A 19804-nucleotide genomic window follows, 5' to 3' on the forward strand; every position below is an offset into this window, starting at 1 on the left:
AATAGGATACTCTGTGATATTCAGGAGATGAAGTGTAATATGTTTCTCACGTTTACAGAAAAATGGTCTGTTGATATTTGATATAAACCAAAACTACAAACTTATTGTCTTATAAAAAACAGATACAGTGTGTGACACTCAGGAACATTCCCATCAGCTTTAGAGGCTGGGAGGTTTAATGCTGCTCCAGAGAAGGACAGATGTTGTTTGCTGTGCAATTTAGGTGAAGCTGAGAATGAGAATCATTTTATGTTTTGCTGTCCTGTATAGGAAGATATCAGGGAGAAACTTTCAGTCAGATGTCCTCTGTTTATGCTGATTTCTTTTGGTTGGACGACCATGAAAAACCTGAGTTATGTTTTAGAACAGGAACCTTTTGCATAGCAGAATTTCTCTGCCAGGCTTGGGATAAAAGGCAACATATTTAGTTTGAGAACTGAGCAGCAGAATAATGTGTGTTCTGGATGTATTGCTGCAATGCAGGTATATTGGTGTGTTGTAAACCTATGAGGGTTGGACACAAAAATAGAGAAATCAATCATATACCAATACTAAAATATGGTGACTCGATATGCTACAGATTTTTTATTACTCAGATTTTACTTTTTTTACTTACTCGTCTCCGTTCTACTCTTTGTCAACACAGCCTGCAGTTCAGCTGAAAACTCACAGATTTTTGTAATGTGACTGTTTGACACAGCAGAGTCACTAATAGCTTCACAGCTGTGCAGCAAAACATAGAGTTTTCTGTTTTTTTATAAACCGTTATTAATGCAAATGGTTCACCTTGGACAAATTTCATCATTCTGAAGCTCAGATGAGGTTAATTCTCCTGCTGGAAGGGAAAGTCACATGTATGTTCATGCACCATCAGATGGTTTAAAATCTGATGCTTCTTTCTGTTTTTACTGTTGGTGACTTGAATGAATAATACATTCTGTCAATTAAAAAAAATGAAATAAAAGATAATGTGTTCCTCAAACCTGCTGGTAGGTTTCATGGTTCAGTGAGTTAAACGAATGAATGAATGAATGTTTTTAGTTTGGACATGTGAGAGGAAAAAAGCCACAAAAACAAATCAAAATATTCAAAACAAAATAAAACACAACAAACAAACAGAACAAAACAAACAAAAAGTAACCCAACATATGTGAAAAGAAGCAGGACGAAGTCTAAACTTATTTACTCCTATCAGTCGGTACCCCACTCCCATAGCTATTTATGTACATATTTACAAACATAATAGAAAATAAATGATATAAATAAACAAATATTAAATAATCAGTGATATACCTGTGTCAAAGCCCCTCCTCCTCTCTGTACCTCTTGAAAACCATATTTTTGTGCTGCTTTTTAAAGCAAATATATATAAATACCTAATATTTTATCAAGTAAATAATTGGCAGATGAACTGAAAATAAAAAAAAGTCTTGTTTTTGCTCTAGGAAATGGAAATATTACACAACTCTAAATGTTTTTTAGCAGAAGGAATGAAAACAATCCAGTTCTTTGTATTTTTTTCCATCTGCAGGGACGATGGGAAGGAAGGTCTGAAGTTCTACACCAACCCGTCCTACTTCTTCGACCTGTGGAGAGAAAAGATGCTGCAGGACACGGAGGACAAGAGGAAGGAGAGGCGGAAACAGAAGGTAAGTCCAGAGATTAAAAGCACAGCGTCGTGGCTGCACACTTTATCTTCATGCAGCGATGGAGGACCGTGCTGATCCGTCGGTTGCTGCCGTATATTTGAGGTGAAATGAGCAGCAGGTCAGCGAATAGGAAGACGTGGATGAACGAGAGGCTTCCTGCGTTCTCCACAGATCCAGATTGATGTGTCCTGCATGAGGAGGCTGACTCACGAATAGATTCTCAGGCCTGGCTTCGCACCACGTAGCCTAACGCATTAATTAGTCACCACTCATAGATTAATCAGCTCTTCCTTCAGTCGGCCCTCTCCTCTTGGTTATTGCTCGTGTGATCATTACGTCTAATTAATGGGAGCATCTGCTCTTCGCTGTGCGTCATCGCTCTGCCTCCGCACAAAACAAACACACACATGCGGCCTCCGTACGCAGAGATGCAACCTGATATTAGATCTTTATGCACGCAGACAAACTAAATGAAGGGGCTTCTTCCTCGTCGAGTGGAGAGCCGTGACCCCCGACTCAAAGCTGAAGGGTTTCCCAGCCTCGGCACCAGGAGCTCTAATCAGCACCAGCTTGCATTCCCCTGCGTGGGAAGCTCCACATTTTGCCTCCTCGCAGTCAATCACAGCTCGTTACCATCATGTCAACGAGGAATAAGGAGGGTGGTTTTTCCACTGAGGCTTTATGTGAGCGTAGAGGATGTAATTTGTTGGTTATGAGGTTTTTAATGATTGTGGGAATGGCGCAGACAGGACACAGGAAGTTTTGCCAAGAATTAGTTCGGAGGAGGGTGAGAGAAACTGTATTTACACGTAGCTGTTTGCCTGTTTAGTACCCATCAGCTTGTTGTAGCTTAATGAGCACGCATGCTTTTTTTTTTCGAAGCATAAAATGAAACAGAAAGCTCATTTGCAACCGTAGATCGATCTATTTGCTTCGGAGGGTTACGCTGATATGACCGCTTGTAGTCAAAGCTCATTCCAATGATTTCATTCTAATTAAAGCCCTGGGTGGGCTCAGCTTGTAAAGCCGTGTTCATTTCCCTCCTCACCACCCTGGCAGTCAGACAGACCCCATGGAAAGGCCTAGAAGACATTCACAGGGAGAAGCGGATAGATTAGAGGAATTACACACACATATTTATTGGTTTGTGTAACCATCACGCTGCATAAATGGTCTGAGAGAAGATCAGGGTAAACACAGAGCACAGAGGTGAAGTGTGTGTTGATGAGAAGCATGCAGGATCACCCACTGAAGGGATAGAAGATGGGAATCTGCACACACAAATGTTTCAGATCTTTACATTTCATCACTCAGCTCATTGAACGGTGATGTGTGTGTGCGTTAGCTGCTATAATTCTCCACTCCATCTTGTTGTTTGACTAGAATATTTTTAAAAATTGCAGATATTTTGCATTTCAGTCCTTTTTTTTCACATCAGCAGCTTTTCTCACATGCTAACGGACACGCACGGGCATGAACACGCGCACAAATGCTTAAAAAGATCCAAATAGGCCGTGATGTACTATGCAGCTGCGGTGTCATGGAGCTGCCACCTGTCAGTCAGAGCCACTATCTGCCAACACAGTTTGTGCTGTGACAGACAGTGTTCCAGCTCTCTTGCGTTTCTCTCCTCGATAATGTCTGTCATTCAGTCTTTGCTGCTACTCTTTCTCTGCAGCTCATCTCACTTTGTGCCCCCCCCACAACTTCAAAGTTTGAGGTACAGCTGGGTCGTCTTTGTCGTACAAGGAAGTTAACATTTGGATTGGAAAATTGGAGGACATTTGGGCTTCAGAATTTTTGAAAAATTAACTTTCTCTTTTGCATTTTTCTGCTCCATATTCATCAATAATAGGTAATAAACTGTCAAAGGCTTGATTGACTCAGCTTACACATTAATGGTAGCATTTTTATTCCATGTTTTCTGTGTTGTTTGCTAACCCTACTCTAATCACAGTAACAGGGTTGCTAATCCATGCTAATGTGATCTTTTTCTCAGCAGTAGAAGCTAGATATTTAGCTGCTGTTACTGCTGACCAAGAGGACAAACTGACTGATGGAAAACAGTCCAAAGAATTAGTCTGATCCTGATAATATGAGGTAGAGTGAGACATTCAATCAAGGCTGACAATGTTATGAAAATATGAAAAATAGAAGAGAGGACATAGCTTTGCTCCCCATTCTTTAGGAAAACTGATGATGTTAATCCCAGCAGATCGAATTTCTTGTCAGTCATCAGCCCTGGATCAACCCACCATTTCTTCATTGGTAGAGGAAGTGGATCTACAGCTTCCGCCCAGAGACCTAACAGCAGAAACAACATTCCCACAATGCCGGTTTGTGCATATTCAATACGTACCTAGGAACCTTTTCCAAGCAATGGTTTCTCATAGGACCAGTCGGAGTGGGACCTACATTATTTTATATATCTGTTATTATTATTATTATTATTATTATTATTATTATTATTATTATTATTATTATTATTATTATTATTATTATTATTATTATTATTATATATCTATTCTATGCACTAAAGACAAATTAACAATCTCAGCTTGAAAGCAAAAACACAAATAATTATTTTTTTTTTATCATATAATTGTAAATAAATTCAGGCATTGAGGGGTTAATAGTGCTGCCTCTGAACTTTTTGATTGCACCTCATCACTTATTTTATAAATTTTTAACCTCGTTTTTCTCAGCATAATTGTCTTGAACACAAAAATCTGATCTTTTCATGGCAGGACAATACTAGAGAAGGTCATGGAAAAACAATAATGTTGAATTATTTAAGCAACTTTAGAGCTGTGATTTTAAATTCTGGATATTGGATATTTTGATCTGTCTTCCCTACCTCACCATAAGTCCCATCTAAAATATAAAAAGAAAGAAAAGAAGGGAAACAAAATTAAATTCCACATGAAAAACAATTCCATGCTAACATGGCGTGTTTCTGGCATTTTCACTGAGTGGAAATCAGGTTCCGTCTTCGGTGAACTCAGTGATTCTTTAGACGTTCTTTTTAAATGTATTACCACTTGTACCCAGTGAACTTGGACGCCCAGATGCCTTTCAGAGAGCAGAAGAAGCTGCCGAGTTCATGTGATGATGATTCAGGTCAAAGTCTTCTTACACCACAAAGAATTACAACAAATCACAGCTGAGGGTGTTGAAGGACAAGATTAAAAGGCTCAGTAGACTAAGTGACAATGAGGGCATTCATTATAAACTCAGAATAATGAAGTGAATATCTGACCTGAAGCACAGGTTTTAAATAATACTTCTTTTTCAATAATATTTAATGTATTTTTTCAGCTGAAATTTGTATTTTTTTAAACCAACCTTGTGGTTTCCTCTTTAAAAGTGTCAGTGTTCTAAATCCCACATTGCAGAGAATGTATCATAAAGAGTATTATTTGAAATAGTGAAGGGAATTATTGAGGTTTCATGAAAAACAGAAAAGTAAATACATTGCTGTGTGAAAGGTCATTTAAAAGTCTTAGTGAAAAGACAATACACACCACCTCAGTTTGTGCAATAATTCACTCCCATGGTTGCTCAAACCATCACTATGCTGATGATACCCAGCTCTTCCTGTCGTTCTCCCCAGACGACTGCATGGTCTCTGTCTGGATCTCGTCATGCCTTGCAGATATCTCGGCATGGATGAAAATAACGCCACCCTCAACTCAACCTCTCCAGGACTGAGCTCCTCGTCATCCCAGCCAGTCCCTCTGTTCAACAAGAAACCAACATCCAGCTTGAATCAACCCAACTTAGACCCATACAGTCTGCCAGAAACTTGGGTGTCCTGATTGATGACCAACTAACCTTCGAGGCTCTTTCGTGTTGATTCGTCCTGTACAGCATTAGGAAGATCCGATACTTCCTGTCTGAACATGCAGCTCAACTCCTGGTCCAGACTCTCTAATATCATGCATCGACTACTGCAGCTCCTTACTGGCAGGCCTCCCTGCATGACGGTCAAACCTCTGCAGAAGATCCAGAATGCAGCAGAATACGGGTTTTCAACCAGCCAAAAACAACTCATGTCACCTCGCTGCTCACATCACTTCACTGGCTTCCAGTTCCAAACTCTGACACTTGAATGAAAACATCTCCCTCCTACCTGATCTCTCTCATTCAGGTCTACACTCCCTCCAGCTCACTACGCTCGGCCAACAAAAGGCTCCTGATCCAACCACCACAACAGGGCCAGTCAACAGCTAGACTCTTCTCTTCTGTGATTCTCTGGAGGTGGAACGAGTTGCCAAACTCTATCTACAGAGTCCCTCTCAGTCTTTAAGAAAATACTAAAAACCCAGCTCCTCAATGAACACCTTTGCACTTGACAGGAAAAAATAAATGAATAAAATTTCCTATTATGTCTGTACTGCCTGTAGACACCAAGGTCCTATCATCTTTTCCAGGTTGTTTTCTCCTGACTAGATCCTTGCTCGTGTTGTATCTACTCTCAGATGTACGTTGCTTTGGATAAAAGCGTCTGTTAAATGAAAAAGGCCAAACACGTTCATGGTTGTGTAAAATATTGAAGGGTGAAAAAGGTGCTAAAGGTACGCTACTGTTCATAAGTTTGGGGTCACTTAGAAATGTACTTATTTTTGAAAGAGAAGCAGCTTTTTTTCAATGAAGATAACATTAAATGAATGATAAATCCAGTGTAGACATTGTTAATGTGGTAAATGACTATTGTAGCTGGAAACAGCTGATTTTTAATGGAATATCTCCATAGGGGTACAGAGGAACATTTCCAGCAACCATCACTCCTGTGTTCTAATGCTACATTGTGTTAGCTAATGGTGTTGAAAGGCTAATTGATGATTAGAAAACCCTTGTGCAGTTATGTTAGCACATGGATAAAAGTGGGAGTTTTCATGGAAAACATGAGATTATCTGGGTGAGCCCAAGTAGTCAAATTACTGCACTTTGTAGTCTCCTCCAGTCACCAGCTGTTTTCTTACTGAGCTCCTTCAGTGAATAGTTTTTAACGGAGTGTGTTACTTATGACTTCAACCAGATCGGAGCTGGTGATGAATGAAAAGCAGCGCAGTGCAGAAGGAGGTTGGAAGGAAACTCATTAGCTTCTGCGTTAGCCTCAGCCTCAGTGGATTAGCGCTGGACTAGATGTGCTGAGCCAGTCAGAGGAGATGGAGAGAGTGAGAGGAAAGTCCCAGGGATTCAGTAGAAGAAGTTGGAGAAGTAAAGCATCGCTAAAGTCTTTGAGATCAGCGTTTGAGTCCACGCTGTCTCTGGTGTCTGGATCCCCTGCGGAGAGTCCTGTTTGGCTCTTCCTCTCCTATTCCACTCTCATTATAGCACTCACAGGCGTCCTAATGGAATATATTGACATTTAAATTTCAGCCTATTTTTCTCATTTGATATACTTGTCCAAATGCGGCTGTAAATGTTTCTAAAATTGCCCTACTGTTGTCTAAGAAGCCTCTGCTGCCAGTTCTCGTTAAAATCAGCAGGTGCCAGTCGTTGTATGCTAACGAGCTGTCGTGATTGAGTCGGTATGAAAACTTTCTTTATTTCTCCCCCCACATTGTTACAAGTGCCTAGAGAAGAAATGTCTCCTTAATGAAGCATTTAAAGACCAGAGGAGCTTAAATGTCTGTTTACAAGACAGAAATTAGAATCTGAACACCAGTAAAGACAAAAAGATTCAATGTTATTTTTAATTTTCGTGCTCATTGGGTAAAATCTTCATGTCTACAGATTTGTACCTTAAAAGAAGAATGCTGTGAGATGAAAGCATGGAAATTAAACATAACACAAGGACTTTTAGACATTTTGTTTAATTATAAGGGTCTTTTCACCCTGATAATTACAGCTGTATTCTATTAGTGCACATTACGATCATGAGTGGAGGTGTAGTTGTTAAATTATCTGCAGAAATCTGAAAAGAAATAATGTTTTCTGTAGCCATTTGCATGAAAAAAGTGTATTAGTTTTCATCTTAAAAATCATACAAAGCATCCCTCTGCACATTTTTAATGGAAGTCTTGAAGACAGATGTCAAAGAGAGGATCCAGCATACATGTGAAGCTCTCAAAAGGAATGTTTTATTGACAAATATTACAATTTGACAAGCACGAAGTCACTTAACCCTGTAAGACTGAAATAAAGAAAGAAAATGAGCAAAAAATAAATAAAACTAAAAAAATGTATATATAGAAACCCAAATATAGAAAAAATGAGCAAAAAATAAATAAAACAAAAAATGTATATATAGAAATCCAAATATAGAATAATTGAGCAAAAAATAAAACAAAAATTTTTAAAATACATATATATTTAACCCCAAATATAGGAAAAAAATGTACTAAAATAAAAAATTTTTTGGCATTTTTGCTATATATATATATATATATATATATATATATATATATATATATATATATATATCAAATTAAAAAAATTCTTAAAAAATTATGTACACACACATATATAAAACAAATAGCAAAACAATAAGCTGATGTTGTATTTTGCAACAGTGGGTTTTACAGGGTTAAAGAAAGTCCCACCTCATACCATCTTGTCTTCAAAGAGAAGGATATGGGATGTGCTGTGAGGTATGGTGACAAAATTCCAAAATAATCTTTCTTTTCAAATCTTTTTTTATTCTAATATGTGTCACCGTGCAACTGCAATGTTCTCCCCATTTAATCTTTTCTGTACAGGTTTGTTTTTAGATCAAAATAGTTTCTGCTCATTTGTAAATTTTTCTCAGTTAAAGCTTCAGGGAGACTGTAGAATATTTTGTTAGCGCCAAACACTCCTCTAAATACCACGAAATAATAAAAGATCTTGGATCTGGCAGATAACCAAAGATAGTCTCCTTCATTTCCGATACAGATTTCCAATGTTAAATTGCCTTCACACCCGCCTAGCAAAAAAATAAAATAAAAAATACACTCCATCCTTTTACCCCCCTTGTAGCAGTTGCCATGGCGACCACTCAGATCCATTCATCGGGTCAGAGATAACGGGCTCGCTGAGACCGACACCCCGGCGTCCTGCTAGGGGCCACGGCAACCTCATAATCCAGGACGATGCACCGACATCAACGACACACTGAGCTTTCTGTGCGTCGCCAGAGACACTTCACCTCTCACTTCTAGAGATACTCAGACACAAGTGAAAGGGTTACACGAACTCCACCATAAATGAATGAGTGACCTCCACCCAGACGAGGGTGGACAGTGAGAGCTGAATGTGCAGTTTGCTCATAGGCCCATAAATGGACAAATGGATTTGGTGTTAAATGTTGACCTTTATCGCTAGTAGAGCACCGTGTAGTCCAATCATTATCTTCCTGCAGCAGGGTGTGCATGTTAATTATTTGAGCCTGCTTAGTCCTCAAACAACACAGACGCAGCACGCGTGAGGCAGCGCTAGCGATTGTTTCAGAGAAGCAAGTTAATGAGATTTGAACAGCAAGTTTTTCGCCTTACACAGCAGCTTATATACACATGAGAACAGATACATCGATTGGCAGATATTATTGATCGATGTTGTGTTCTCACAGAAAGATCAGTATCAGCATGCATGTTATCCGCAACATTTTTAATCCAGAAAAAGATGCTTAGAGGGGCTTAGTTTGTCCGTCAGGGCAACTCCGACTCCACTGTTACTCTCAGGACTGTGTGCAGCACATGTAGTACGCATCAACATAACAAAAATCTTGATAAAGTTTTTTGTTATGTGTGCTTTATTGTGTATTTTTACAAACCCATCCCCGCAGCAATAAAGCGCTCTGAGACCTGGTGAATGTGTGAAATGTTAGTGGAACTCCCCAGATTTTATATGCAAAAAGAATTACGGATCATCTTATCTGGTTTCAAATCTACCGCCAATCAAAAATGAATATGCAGTCATATATGGTGGGCTCTATAGGGTTAAGCTGAAGGTAGGAGACACCCTGGACAGGTCAGCAGTCTATCACAGGACTACATATAGAGACAAACAGTCCCACTCACATTCACACTCATGGACAATGTAGAGTTACAATAAACCTCAGCATGTTTTTGGACTGTGGGAGGAAGCTGGAGAACCCCAATATTAGGCAGGTGGTTATAATGTTAAGCATGATCGGTGTTTATGTGAGCTCAGCTTGTGTGGTTTTTTTTCTTCTGCTACAGTGTTGATACTATTTTATGTTAATTTAAACAACTTAATTTTTGATCAAGGAATAAAACTGGCAGCAGCGACATCAAGATAACGTTATGCTTCACTGGTGAAAAATGATAGTGTTGGTGCCAAAGAACTGGTGGGAAAGAAATGCCAGAATGCTGCTTCAGGATCTCTCCTCTTCTGTCTACATTCCTCTCAACCTTTGCTTTCCACTTTCCACTGAATCCTGGTCTCTATCTGACTCTGTGCAGCTGGAAATGCCTTATCTTGTGTATCCCAAGAGCCTTATAAGAGTCCTCTCTGAATCCCCTCCTCCCTTCTTTACTCCCCCAGAGGTAAGAACTTCTCCCTTCTCCTCTCCCCCCCTCTGTTAGAGCATCTGCTCCTCATGCAGTAGCCTGCAGCCCTCTCTGCCTCCCCCACCACTTTCCACTCAGAAGCTGCCCACGACTAACACCCCTCCACTACTTACCTGCATCCCAGCTCTACTAGCGGGGTAAAAGCCTCGGAGTCTGTGACGTTGAATGCCTTCTGTCAGTAATCTCTCAAAGAAGGGAAATATGTCTGTTAAGCAGAGGTTTTAGCTATAACCACGACCTGGTCTGTGCATGGAGACAGCTGTGAGTCTAACACGTTCTAAACTGCATGTCAGCGCACCAACATTTACCTCACAGTGTTGCCTTGCAAAGCTGAGCTACTTGCAGATTCACAGTTTGTTGCTACAAAATAAAAGTATGTCGTTTTTATTACTCTGCCATGGAACGTGGAATTTTGTGATGATCAGCATTGGTTTGTCTGTCTGTTAGCAACATTACTCAAAAACAGAGGGATTTGGATGAAATTTCCAGGGAAGGTCAGAAATGCCACAAGGACCAAGTGATTAGATTTAGGCAGTGATGCAGCTTATAGTCTGGATCCACAGATTTGTTAAAGATTTCTGTATCATTGTGAGATAGCAGCACAGCGTCACTGTAACCATGACAACAAGTGAACACTACATCAGCTGCCTGCTGATGATCACATGATTGTGATCCTACTACACATCCACTGCTGTGAACTTATCAGGACTTATTCATCAGAAATGATACAAGGAAAAACTGATTAAATTGTGGGGGTTTTTCTGAGTCCCATCAATTCCCACCACCTACTACATATTTAGGTCACATGATCCGGTATCCGTACATAACGTACACATGAGTAACACACGCCTGTGCTCAGTGCAAGGTCATTTTGTTTGTGGGTACATCTATATTAAATGGATACATTCTATGTTTCTGTGATTTCTGATCATCAATAACTAGTAAACAAATGCTGCATTTCTACATTTATAAAAAAAAAATACTGCATTTCAGACAATGCCATATGAGAGAATGAGCAGCCTTGGCGGAGGACTGCACTCTCTGAATGCTTTTCTAGTTTATATCAGTAGTGGAACCTCAGCCCAACCTAGAATAAAACCGTATATTATTTTTGAAATATTAAACATATCATGGTTGAATGCTTCAGATTTATACTTGAAGTGTATTTTCTTGAAAGATAAGATGCTGTGAAAATGAGGAAATTGAGTAAACACTTCACTAACAGCGAGACATGTAGAACTTGATTGAGTCAGTATGAAAACTTTTTTTAATTTTTATTTCCCCCCTACATTGTTACAAGTGCCTAGAGAAGAAATCTCTCCTGAATGAAGCATTTAAAGACCAGAGGAGCTTAAAAGTTTGTTTGCAAGACGGAAATTAGAATCTGAAAAAGATTCAATGTTAATTTTAGTTTTCATTTGGAACTCATAAAATCTTCATGTCTGCAGATTTGCAAAAAAAAGGACTTTTAGACATTTTTTGTTAAATTCTGAAGGTCTTTTCACCCTGATAATTACAGCTGTCGCCTGCACATTATGATCATGAGTGGAGGTGTAGTTTTTAAAAAGAAATCTGAAAAGAAATAATGTTTATGGTTCCACGCTCTTTTCTGTAGCCATTTGCACCATTTGCAATCAACAGTCTGTTCATTTTAGTCTTAAAAATCATACAAAGCATCTGTGCACATCTGAGCCGAGCCACTTTCAGATTCACAGGTTGTCGCTACAAAATAAAAGTTTTTATTTATGTCAGCAGTAGTGTCACCTCAGCTCAACCCAGAACAAAATCTTGTATTATTTTTGAAATATTAAACATATCATGGTTGAATGCTTCAAATTTATACTTGCAGTGTTCTTTTTGAACGATAGGATGCTGTGAAAATGAAAAATTTGCCATGCAGAAATTGACTATACACTCCACTGACAGCGAGACATATAGAACAGTCATATATTTCCAAGCTGAGGACTGTTTTGACTCACTTGCATATTGCTTTTTTCTTGATTTATCGGTCAAATTAAGATTCCTGCACATGAATAGGGATTCCTTCCCCTTGTTTGTTAACAATAAACCACAGATATCAAAGCACCACACAAGGATGACACCAGCTTTTCTAGTTGTTGAGCTACTTTTTGCATTCAGCATGATATTCCTGATTAAAGTTACTGTACATTCCATTTTTGCAATTCATTAAATTTTTTCCCAATGATTACTTCATCACGTTGATAAATAAAAGCAGTAGTGTGAGATAGTTATTGTGTGAGTCTGTACAACCCAAATCCAACAGCAGTGGTGTGTGTATTGTGTGTGAGAGGGTTTGTGTTGTCAGCAGCGCGGTGGTCCAGCGGCTGAATTCTGCGGGCCTCCCTCTGGGGGTTACATGGTTGCAGTTGTGCTGACGCCGTCACTTTGAACAAGAACACAAACCCATGCACACACACACACACACACACACACACACAACAACACACACCTGTAGTGTGTGTTTCATGTATACGCACAACGAGAACACAGTCGGTATGTACCATAAATCTATAACTGCTGTGCTCCACACACTCATAAACACACAGAGGAGTCCATTCAGATGAAGGATGGCGACCTCGCACCGGCACACAGCGCTGAAATTAGCTTCATTTATTACTCCGCCAAGGAATGTGCAGCGTTATGTGACAATCGGTGTTGGTTTGTCTGTTTGTCCGTTCGCCGCATTGCTCAAAAACTAAGACTAACTGATCTGGATGAAATTTTCAGGGAAGGTCAGAAATGACACAAGGACCAAGTGATTAGATTTTGGCAGTGATGCAGCTTATAGTCTGGATCCACAGATTTATTGAAGATTTCTGTTTCATTGTGAGATAGTGGCCCAGCGTCACTGTAACTATGACAACAAGTGAACACTACATCAGGTGCCTATTACGATCACATGATTGTGATCCTGCTACAAATCCACCACTGTGGATTTATTGGGACTTGTTCGTCGGAAATGATACAAGGAACAACTGATTAAATTGTGGGGGTGTTTCTGAGTCCCATCAATTCCCGAAGCCCGCTACATACGGAGGGTCAGAATTCCATTCCTACGGTGCAACGTAACATGATTTTTGTCGTAAGTCAGAACTCACATAAGTACCTAAGTCACAACACAGTGGTCAAATCATAATCGTTCATCCATCGGTGTCTCGACCTTTCCTGAGCACTTCCATGGAGAAGGCTTTCTTCACTTAGGCTTGGGAGCCACAATAAAGGGCAAAAAGTCAGTGAATGTAGCACAATCCAAGGTGGCGTACAACCGGCGAATGTAAACAAAGCCATCTTCCTCATCTAGCGCTGTGTGACGACGTATTCATCCGCTCCACTCGCCAACTAGATCCCGTGCAAAATTAATTTTACGTTGCCAAGGCCATGCTTTGGAATGATGGAACAAGACTTTCTTAATAAATTTATGGGAGATGGCGACGTATCCATGAAATGCTGTAGGCCGAGGATGCCGTAAATCGAGGACCTGCTGTATTTAGGTAACGTGACTCGGTATCCGTACATAACGTGCACATGCATAACTCAGCGCAAGGTCATTTTGTTTGTGGGTACATCTATATTCTATGTTGCTGTGATTTCTGATCATCAGTAACTAATAAACAAATGCTGCATTTGTGACAATGCCGTATGGGGGAATGGACAGCCTTGGCGGAGAACTGCGCTCTCTGAGTGCTTTTCTAGTTACGACTGTGACAAACGTGCATGGATCCGCACACAGAAACATACTATTCCTCTGTTTCCTCACATGGTCTACTTCCCTCCCTTGTTTACCGTCTTCCTTGTTGTCACATCCATCGCTGCGTTCAAGCCTTCACCCTTCCTCACTCTGGTGACTGATGTGTTTCACGACCGCCTCGTCCTTTCTGTCCTTTCACTTTACTGTCAAATAAAAGCAAAATGCCATAATAGCAGCCTGCAAACCCAAGTGCAGCTTTATAGCACATTGGCTTATTTTTTCAGTGCAAATGTGTTCTTTAAATATCGCCAAGACACTGTTACTGCGAATCTTTCAGGAAGTCAGGGTTGAGGTGGAGTAAAATTATTCATGGCTGGATTTTAGAGGCTCGGCACAGTTTGGGGAAATGGCATAAGATAAACATTTGACCTTCCGATAAATGAAAGAGAAATGTTGTCGGAGCAGATTTGCGTGTCTGAATATGTGTTGTTTGTACGCGCGGAGGAGGTTTCCCTTCACCACCGGTAATGGGCCGCGATGAATCAGAAGCTAATCAATGCGCATTAGCATTAGGATTTATTCCCAGCAGCCTGGACGCAGCAGTGGACGGACAAAATCAACATCATTTAGCCAAACCGGAGGAGATGCTGTCCACTGCCCACACTGTGTTGAATCAGCCAGCGCGCACACACACACACACACACACACACACATGCACACACACACGGTTATTGAATAAACAGGGAAGGCCACCTTACAGGGTCTATGTGGTATAAAAGAAATCGATTAGCGCTGCTTGTAGTGGAGAGCGCCAGTGTTGCAGGCTGGATATTGGGTTTCATTCCACACACACACTCATGCATGCTCACACAAATCTGTATGATATTCCTGCAATAATTGCTTTACTCCTCAGGATACCGACAGCTGAGAACGTACACTACCGTACAAAAGTTTGGGGTCACTTAGAAATGTCCTTATTTTTGAAAGAAAAGCATTTTTTAAATGAAGATGACATTAAATAAATGATAAATCCAGTCTAGACGTTGTTAATGTGGTAAATGACTATTGTAGCTGGAAACAGCTGATTTTTAATGGAATATCTCCATAGGGGTACAGAGGAACATTTCCAGCAACCATCATTCCTGTGTTCTAATGCTACATTGTGTTAGCTAATGGTGTTGAAAGGCTCATTGATGATTAGAAAACCTTTGTGCAGTTATGTTAGCACATGGATAAAAGTGTGAGTTTTCATGGAAAACATGAAATTGTCTGGGTGACCCTATACTTTTGAACGGTAGTGTATGTCCAGAATGTAAAGGCAGTTTGCACATTATTTAGTTTGACTCGCTCTCTGGTTTAGCTGTTTGTGTTACAACCACAGATACACCTTCTTGAGCAGATAATTTACACTTAAAGGATAAATCTGGGGTATTCTGTGTTTTTCTTAAAAGCAAGAAAACTACCAAAACCAGCAATTAACTGATCTCCACTAACAATTATGGTCTGTGTAGCGTCAGCTACAAGCTGTTCCTCTGTGACATAGAGCTCCATCATTGTCTAAACAGTTTAAAGCTGGGGAGGTCCCAAACCGGCCCTCCAGAGGGTCCAATCCGGCCCGCAGGAAAAATTACAGAGAGGATATTAACCGCTCTAAATTTAGACCCTGACAAGTTGTTTTGATCATTCAATAAAATACTAGATTGTTCATTGTTCTTTTGTTGCTTTGTGTCTCATTTTTGAAATGTTTTGTCTTGTTTTTGGGGGGGGGTTTTGTCTGATTTTTGTCAGATTTTTGTCGTTTGTCTCATGTTTTTGTCGTTTTGTGTTTCCTTTTTGTCTCGCTTGTTTTTTGTCTTATTTTTGTCATTTTGTATTTTGCTTTATTTGTTGTTTTGTGTATAATTTTGTGTTTTTTTTGCCTTGCTTGTGTTGTTTGTCTACTTTTTTGTCATTTTGTTTCTAACTTGTGTCTTTTTCTGTCTCATTTTTGTCATTTGTCCATTTTTTTGTTGCTCCGTAACGTCTTTGATAATTCCACAAGCGAGGCAAAAATGAAACACAAAGTGAAAAAAACGAGAAACGAAACGACTAAAGTCAGACAAAACAAGACAAAAAACAACAAAAACAAGACAAAATATGACAAAAATGAGACACAAAATGACAAAAGAACAATGAACAATCTAGTGTTTTACTTTATGATCAAAACAGCTTGTCATGGTCTAGAAATTATTTTAGTTATTTAGTATTTTTTTAGGTTTACAGTTTGAAGTTAATGTCTTCTCTGTAGTTTTTACACTTTGAGGGCCTGATTGGACCCTCTGGAGGGCTGCTTTTGGCCCTCGGGCCGCATGTTTGACACCCCTGGTTTAGACTGTCGGCTGGATTTGTTGATCCTCAGAAAAACACAGAATAAGTCAACCTTATCCTTAAATTATTTGCCTTGGAGGTCGGAAGTGTTTCCATTAGAGCTGTTTATGTCAGGACTGTATCTACTGTGTTTTTAATGCTACTGGTGGACTACAGATGGTGTTTTCATGCATATCGGTCTTTAGCGTCACTGTGAAATGCCCCTCCATGATTCCACTGTGCTTCTTGTGTTATAATCTGAGTTGACTAGCGTGTGTGTGTGTGTGTGTGTGTGTGTGTGTGTGCTGCATGCGGTTTTCTCGGTGTGTGTCGTCGTCATAGACCTGCTGCTGTGGGTCTGACAGTCTTTTTACCCCCACATGTAGAAAAACACCATTGTAGTTGGTCCTGTCATTCCAGTGAGATCTTTCCCTTTCTGCCTGAGTCTTCTTTCTGTTTGGGATGAAGCTCGGCTCTGTGTGTGTGTGTGTGTGTGTGTGTGTGTGTGTGTGTGTTGTGTTGTGTTGTGTTTGTGTGTGCGTTCTACCTGCATTGTGACGTCCCCCGAGCTGTGCATGTTGTCACTTTCTGTTTAACAGCACTTTTCTTTTCCCCTTTCCCTTTTGTCCCGCTCGTTCTCACCGCCCACTCTGCTTGTGTTTTTATTTTTCTGACTGTGTGCAGCGGCGTTGTGCTCAATCCTGTGCTGTGTTGATTTTTTCGAACCCCCCTCCCCTCACACCTGGTGCTTCTCTTGTGGTTTTTGTTTTTGTTCTTGTAGTTGCAGGACCCCCGCATGTATGATCAGGTCTATAGGTACTTAGACCTTCCAGGGCAGGTATGTGAAAAATACAGCGATTTATTTTCAAAACTTCACTGTGTGTGGTTTGTGTTATGGCGGCTACCTGTCATGCTGAAGTGTGGGAGGCAGGGACTGCTGTTTGATGACAAACCTGAGATTGTGATTGCTGCCAGATACCGCTTTATTTGCTTGTTTGGCTTTGCTAAGAGCTTTAGTAAAGATACTCACATTTACAGTGATTTGATTTGGTCAATCAATGGGCATTCCCTGTTCCCAAGCTTTTTCTGTTATATTTTCTTTGATTTAAAGCTTCTGTGTGAGTTTTGTTTTCAGAGAGCTAATTCTGTTTGAAAAAAAGTCCACAACCCTGAGTTTAAGATCAATTTTGGTTCATAAAGGCTGCTTTGGTATGTGTAAAGTTAAATCAAGAGCAGCTTTCTGCATCAGATAAGAGTGTAAATGCCAGAAGGGGCAGCTTAGATTTAAGATTAGGTTGTGGTTGTGTGTGAATAGTTATAAAATGCTTCTTTCTTTACTCTAAATCTGACTGGTTTTATAGCGTTCCCCCACTGTCAGTCACAGCTAATCTGTTATCTTCTCTCCCTCTCATCTCCTTCTGCTTTTGTCTGTCCCGTCATCTCCCGTGGATTCACACTCCATGCGATTCTCCTCCCTCTAACCGTCCCCTCCCCACGCCATCGTCTCGCTCCACCCTCTCGTCCCTCTTCCCCCACCGAAGCTGAAGGCCATAGACCGTCCGCCGGAGCCGGAGAAGGTACCGCGGGCGCCTCACGACCGTAAGAAGGAGTGGCAGAAGCTGGCGCTGGGTGCGGAGCTCGCCCAGGACATCCCCGAAGACAAACACAGGGAGGCCAACGGATCTGCAGGTTACCACGACAACAGGTGGGTGGAGCCGGCTCACGTGTCTCCAGTTAGTCTGTCGGAAGTTATGGTGGAAATAACACCAACATTTTCACTAGCATTCAAAAGTTTGGGGTCACCCAGACAGTTTCATGTTTCCCATGAAAACTCACACTTTTATTCATGTGCTAACATAACTGCAAGGTTAAAGTTGCTCTATATTAATTAAAGTTGCTCTATATTCGCTAAGGTTGCCCTAAATTAGTTAAAGTTTTTCTATATTAGTTAAAGTTGCTCTATTTTAGTTAAAGTTGCTCTAAAGTTGCTCTTACATGAGTTAAAGTTGCTCTACATTCTTTAAGTTGCTTGATTTTAGTAAGAGTTGCTCCATATTAGTTAAAGTTGCTCAAAAATGAGTTAAAGTTGCTCGAAAGGAGTTAAGGTTGCTCTTGAATGAGTTAAAATTTCTCTATATTAGTTAAAGTTGCTCTATATTAAAGTTGTTCTGTATGAGTTAAGGTTGCTTTATATTAGTTAAAGTTTTTCTATATTGGTTAAAGTTGCTTTATGTTAGCTAAAGTTGCTCAAAAATGAGTTAAAGTTGCTCTATTTTCATTGAAGTTGCTCTATTTTGATTGGCTCAGCTTACACATCAATGGTAGCATTTTTATTCCATTTTTTCTGTGTTGTTTGCTAACCCTACTCTAATCACAGTAACAGGGTTGCTAATCCATGCTAATGTGATCTTTTTCTCAGCAGTAGAAGCTAGATATTTAGCTGCTGTTACTGCTGACCAAGAGGACAAACTGACTGATGGAAAACAGTCCAAAGAATTAGTCTGATCCTGATAATATGAGGTAGAGGGAGACATTCAATCAAGGCTGACCATGTGATGAAAATATGAAAAACAGAAGAGAGGACATAGCTTTGCTCTACACATTCTTTAGGAAAACTGTTTGATGATGTTGACGACAGAAACAAGACGCAAAATGACAAAACAAGACAGAAAATGACAGAAACAAGACAGAAAATAACAAAAATGAGACACAAAATGAGAAAAATGAGACACAAACAACAAATATGAGACACAAAATGACAAAAATAAGACACGAAACGACAGATACGAGACAGAAATTGAAAAAAACAAGACACAAATTGACAAAAACGAGATGCAAAATGACCAAAACGAGACACAAAATGAGAAAAACAAGACACAAAACGACAGAAACGTCATAACAGGGTTATTGGGAGACACATATTCCATTCATAATTATTATTATTTAAAATGTTATGTTGATTAAAAAAATGTTTCCACAGTTACAAGAGACATCAGTGAAAAAATAACACCAAAAAACAGATTTAAATTTCATTTGAACAGTTTTATTTGAGATTCGATTTGGTCATCAGAGGGGTGGGACTAGAGAAAAATGACATTTTAGGAGGAACTCCAGATAGTTTTGTATTTTAAAACATTTTCAAACATTCTTTTCTCCTGTTTTTTTTTTTTTTTTTTTTTAGATTTGGACTCAGGACAAGTACATTTACACAACAACTGCATGTTTTAGTATTTTGTACATGGATTATTTGTAATTTGATGGGTGGGATGTAAAATGTCCTCCAGTTCTGGAACGACCAACAAAGTAACATCCAAGTTTTCTTAGCAGAACTCTGCATTGTAATGAGACCATCAACGTGGTAGATTGTAGGTGTTGTTGTTGTTGTCGGCCATGAGGGAGTCTGAAGCTCTTCAAGGGCAAAGTTCTGCAATGCAAGATTCATTTCTTCTTCTTTTCAGACCGTTTTGTAGTCCTTAGAAATACCTGATGTTGCACCGTTTCATGTCCGTTAAAGTTCGGTAAATGAAGATGAAAGTAAAAATTGGACTTGGACACGATTCTTCAGCACAATTTACTCTAAA

The 19804-nt window shown here is 39.8% G+C and overlaps 1 protein-coding gene across 5 annotated transcripts in view; it reads left to right on the plus strand.

Moving 5' to 3' along the window:
• Positions 1-19804, plus strand: part of wasf1 (WASP family member 1) — a 95974-nt gene that overhangs the window by 67242 nt on the left and 8928 nt on the right. For 2 of the 5 annotated variants that reach the window (XM_055015769.1, XM_055015768.1), the window contains 4 exons: positions 1532-1649; positions 10061-10144; positions 17005-17061; positions 17765-17928. In XM_055015769.1, coding sequence (XP_054871744.1) covers positions 1532-1649; positions 10061-10144; positions 17005-17061; positions 17765-17928 — 423 coding nt within the window. The remainder of the gene's footprint in view (positions 1-1531; positions 1650-10060; positions 10145-17004; positions 17062-17764; positions 17929-19804) is intronic. The other 3 variants (XM_055015770.1, XM_055015771.1, XM_055015772.1) reach the window with 3 other exon arrangements.

This window comes from Amphiprion ocellaris, chromosome 12 (assembly GCF_022539595.1).
Source record: "Amphiprion ocellaris isolate individual 3 ecotype Okinawa chromosome 12, ASM2253959v1, whole genome shotgun sequence".
Taxonomy (NCBI): Eukaryota; Metazoa; Chordata; class Actinopteri; family Pomacentridae; genus Amphiprion; species Amphiprion ocellaris.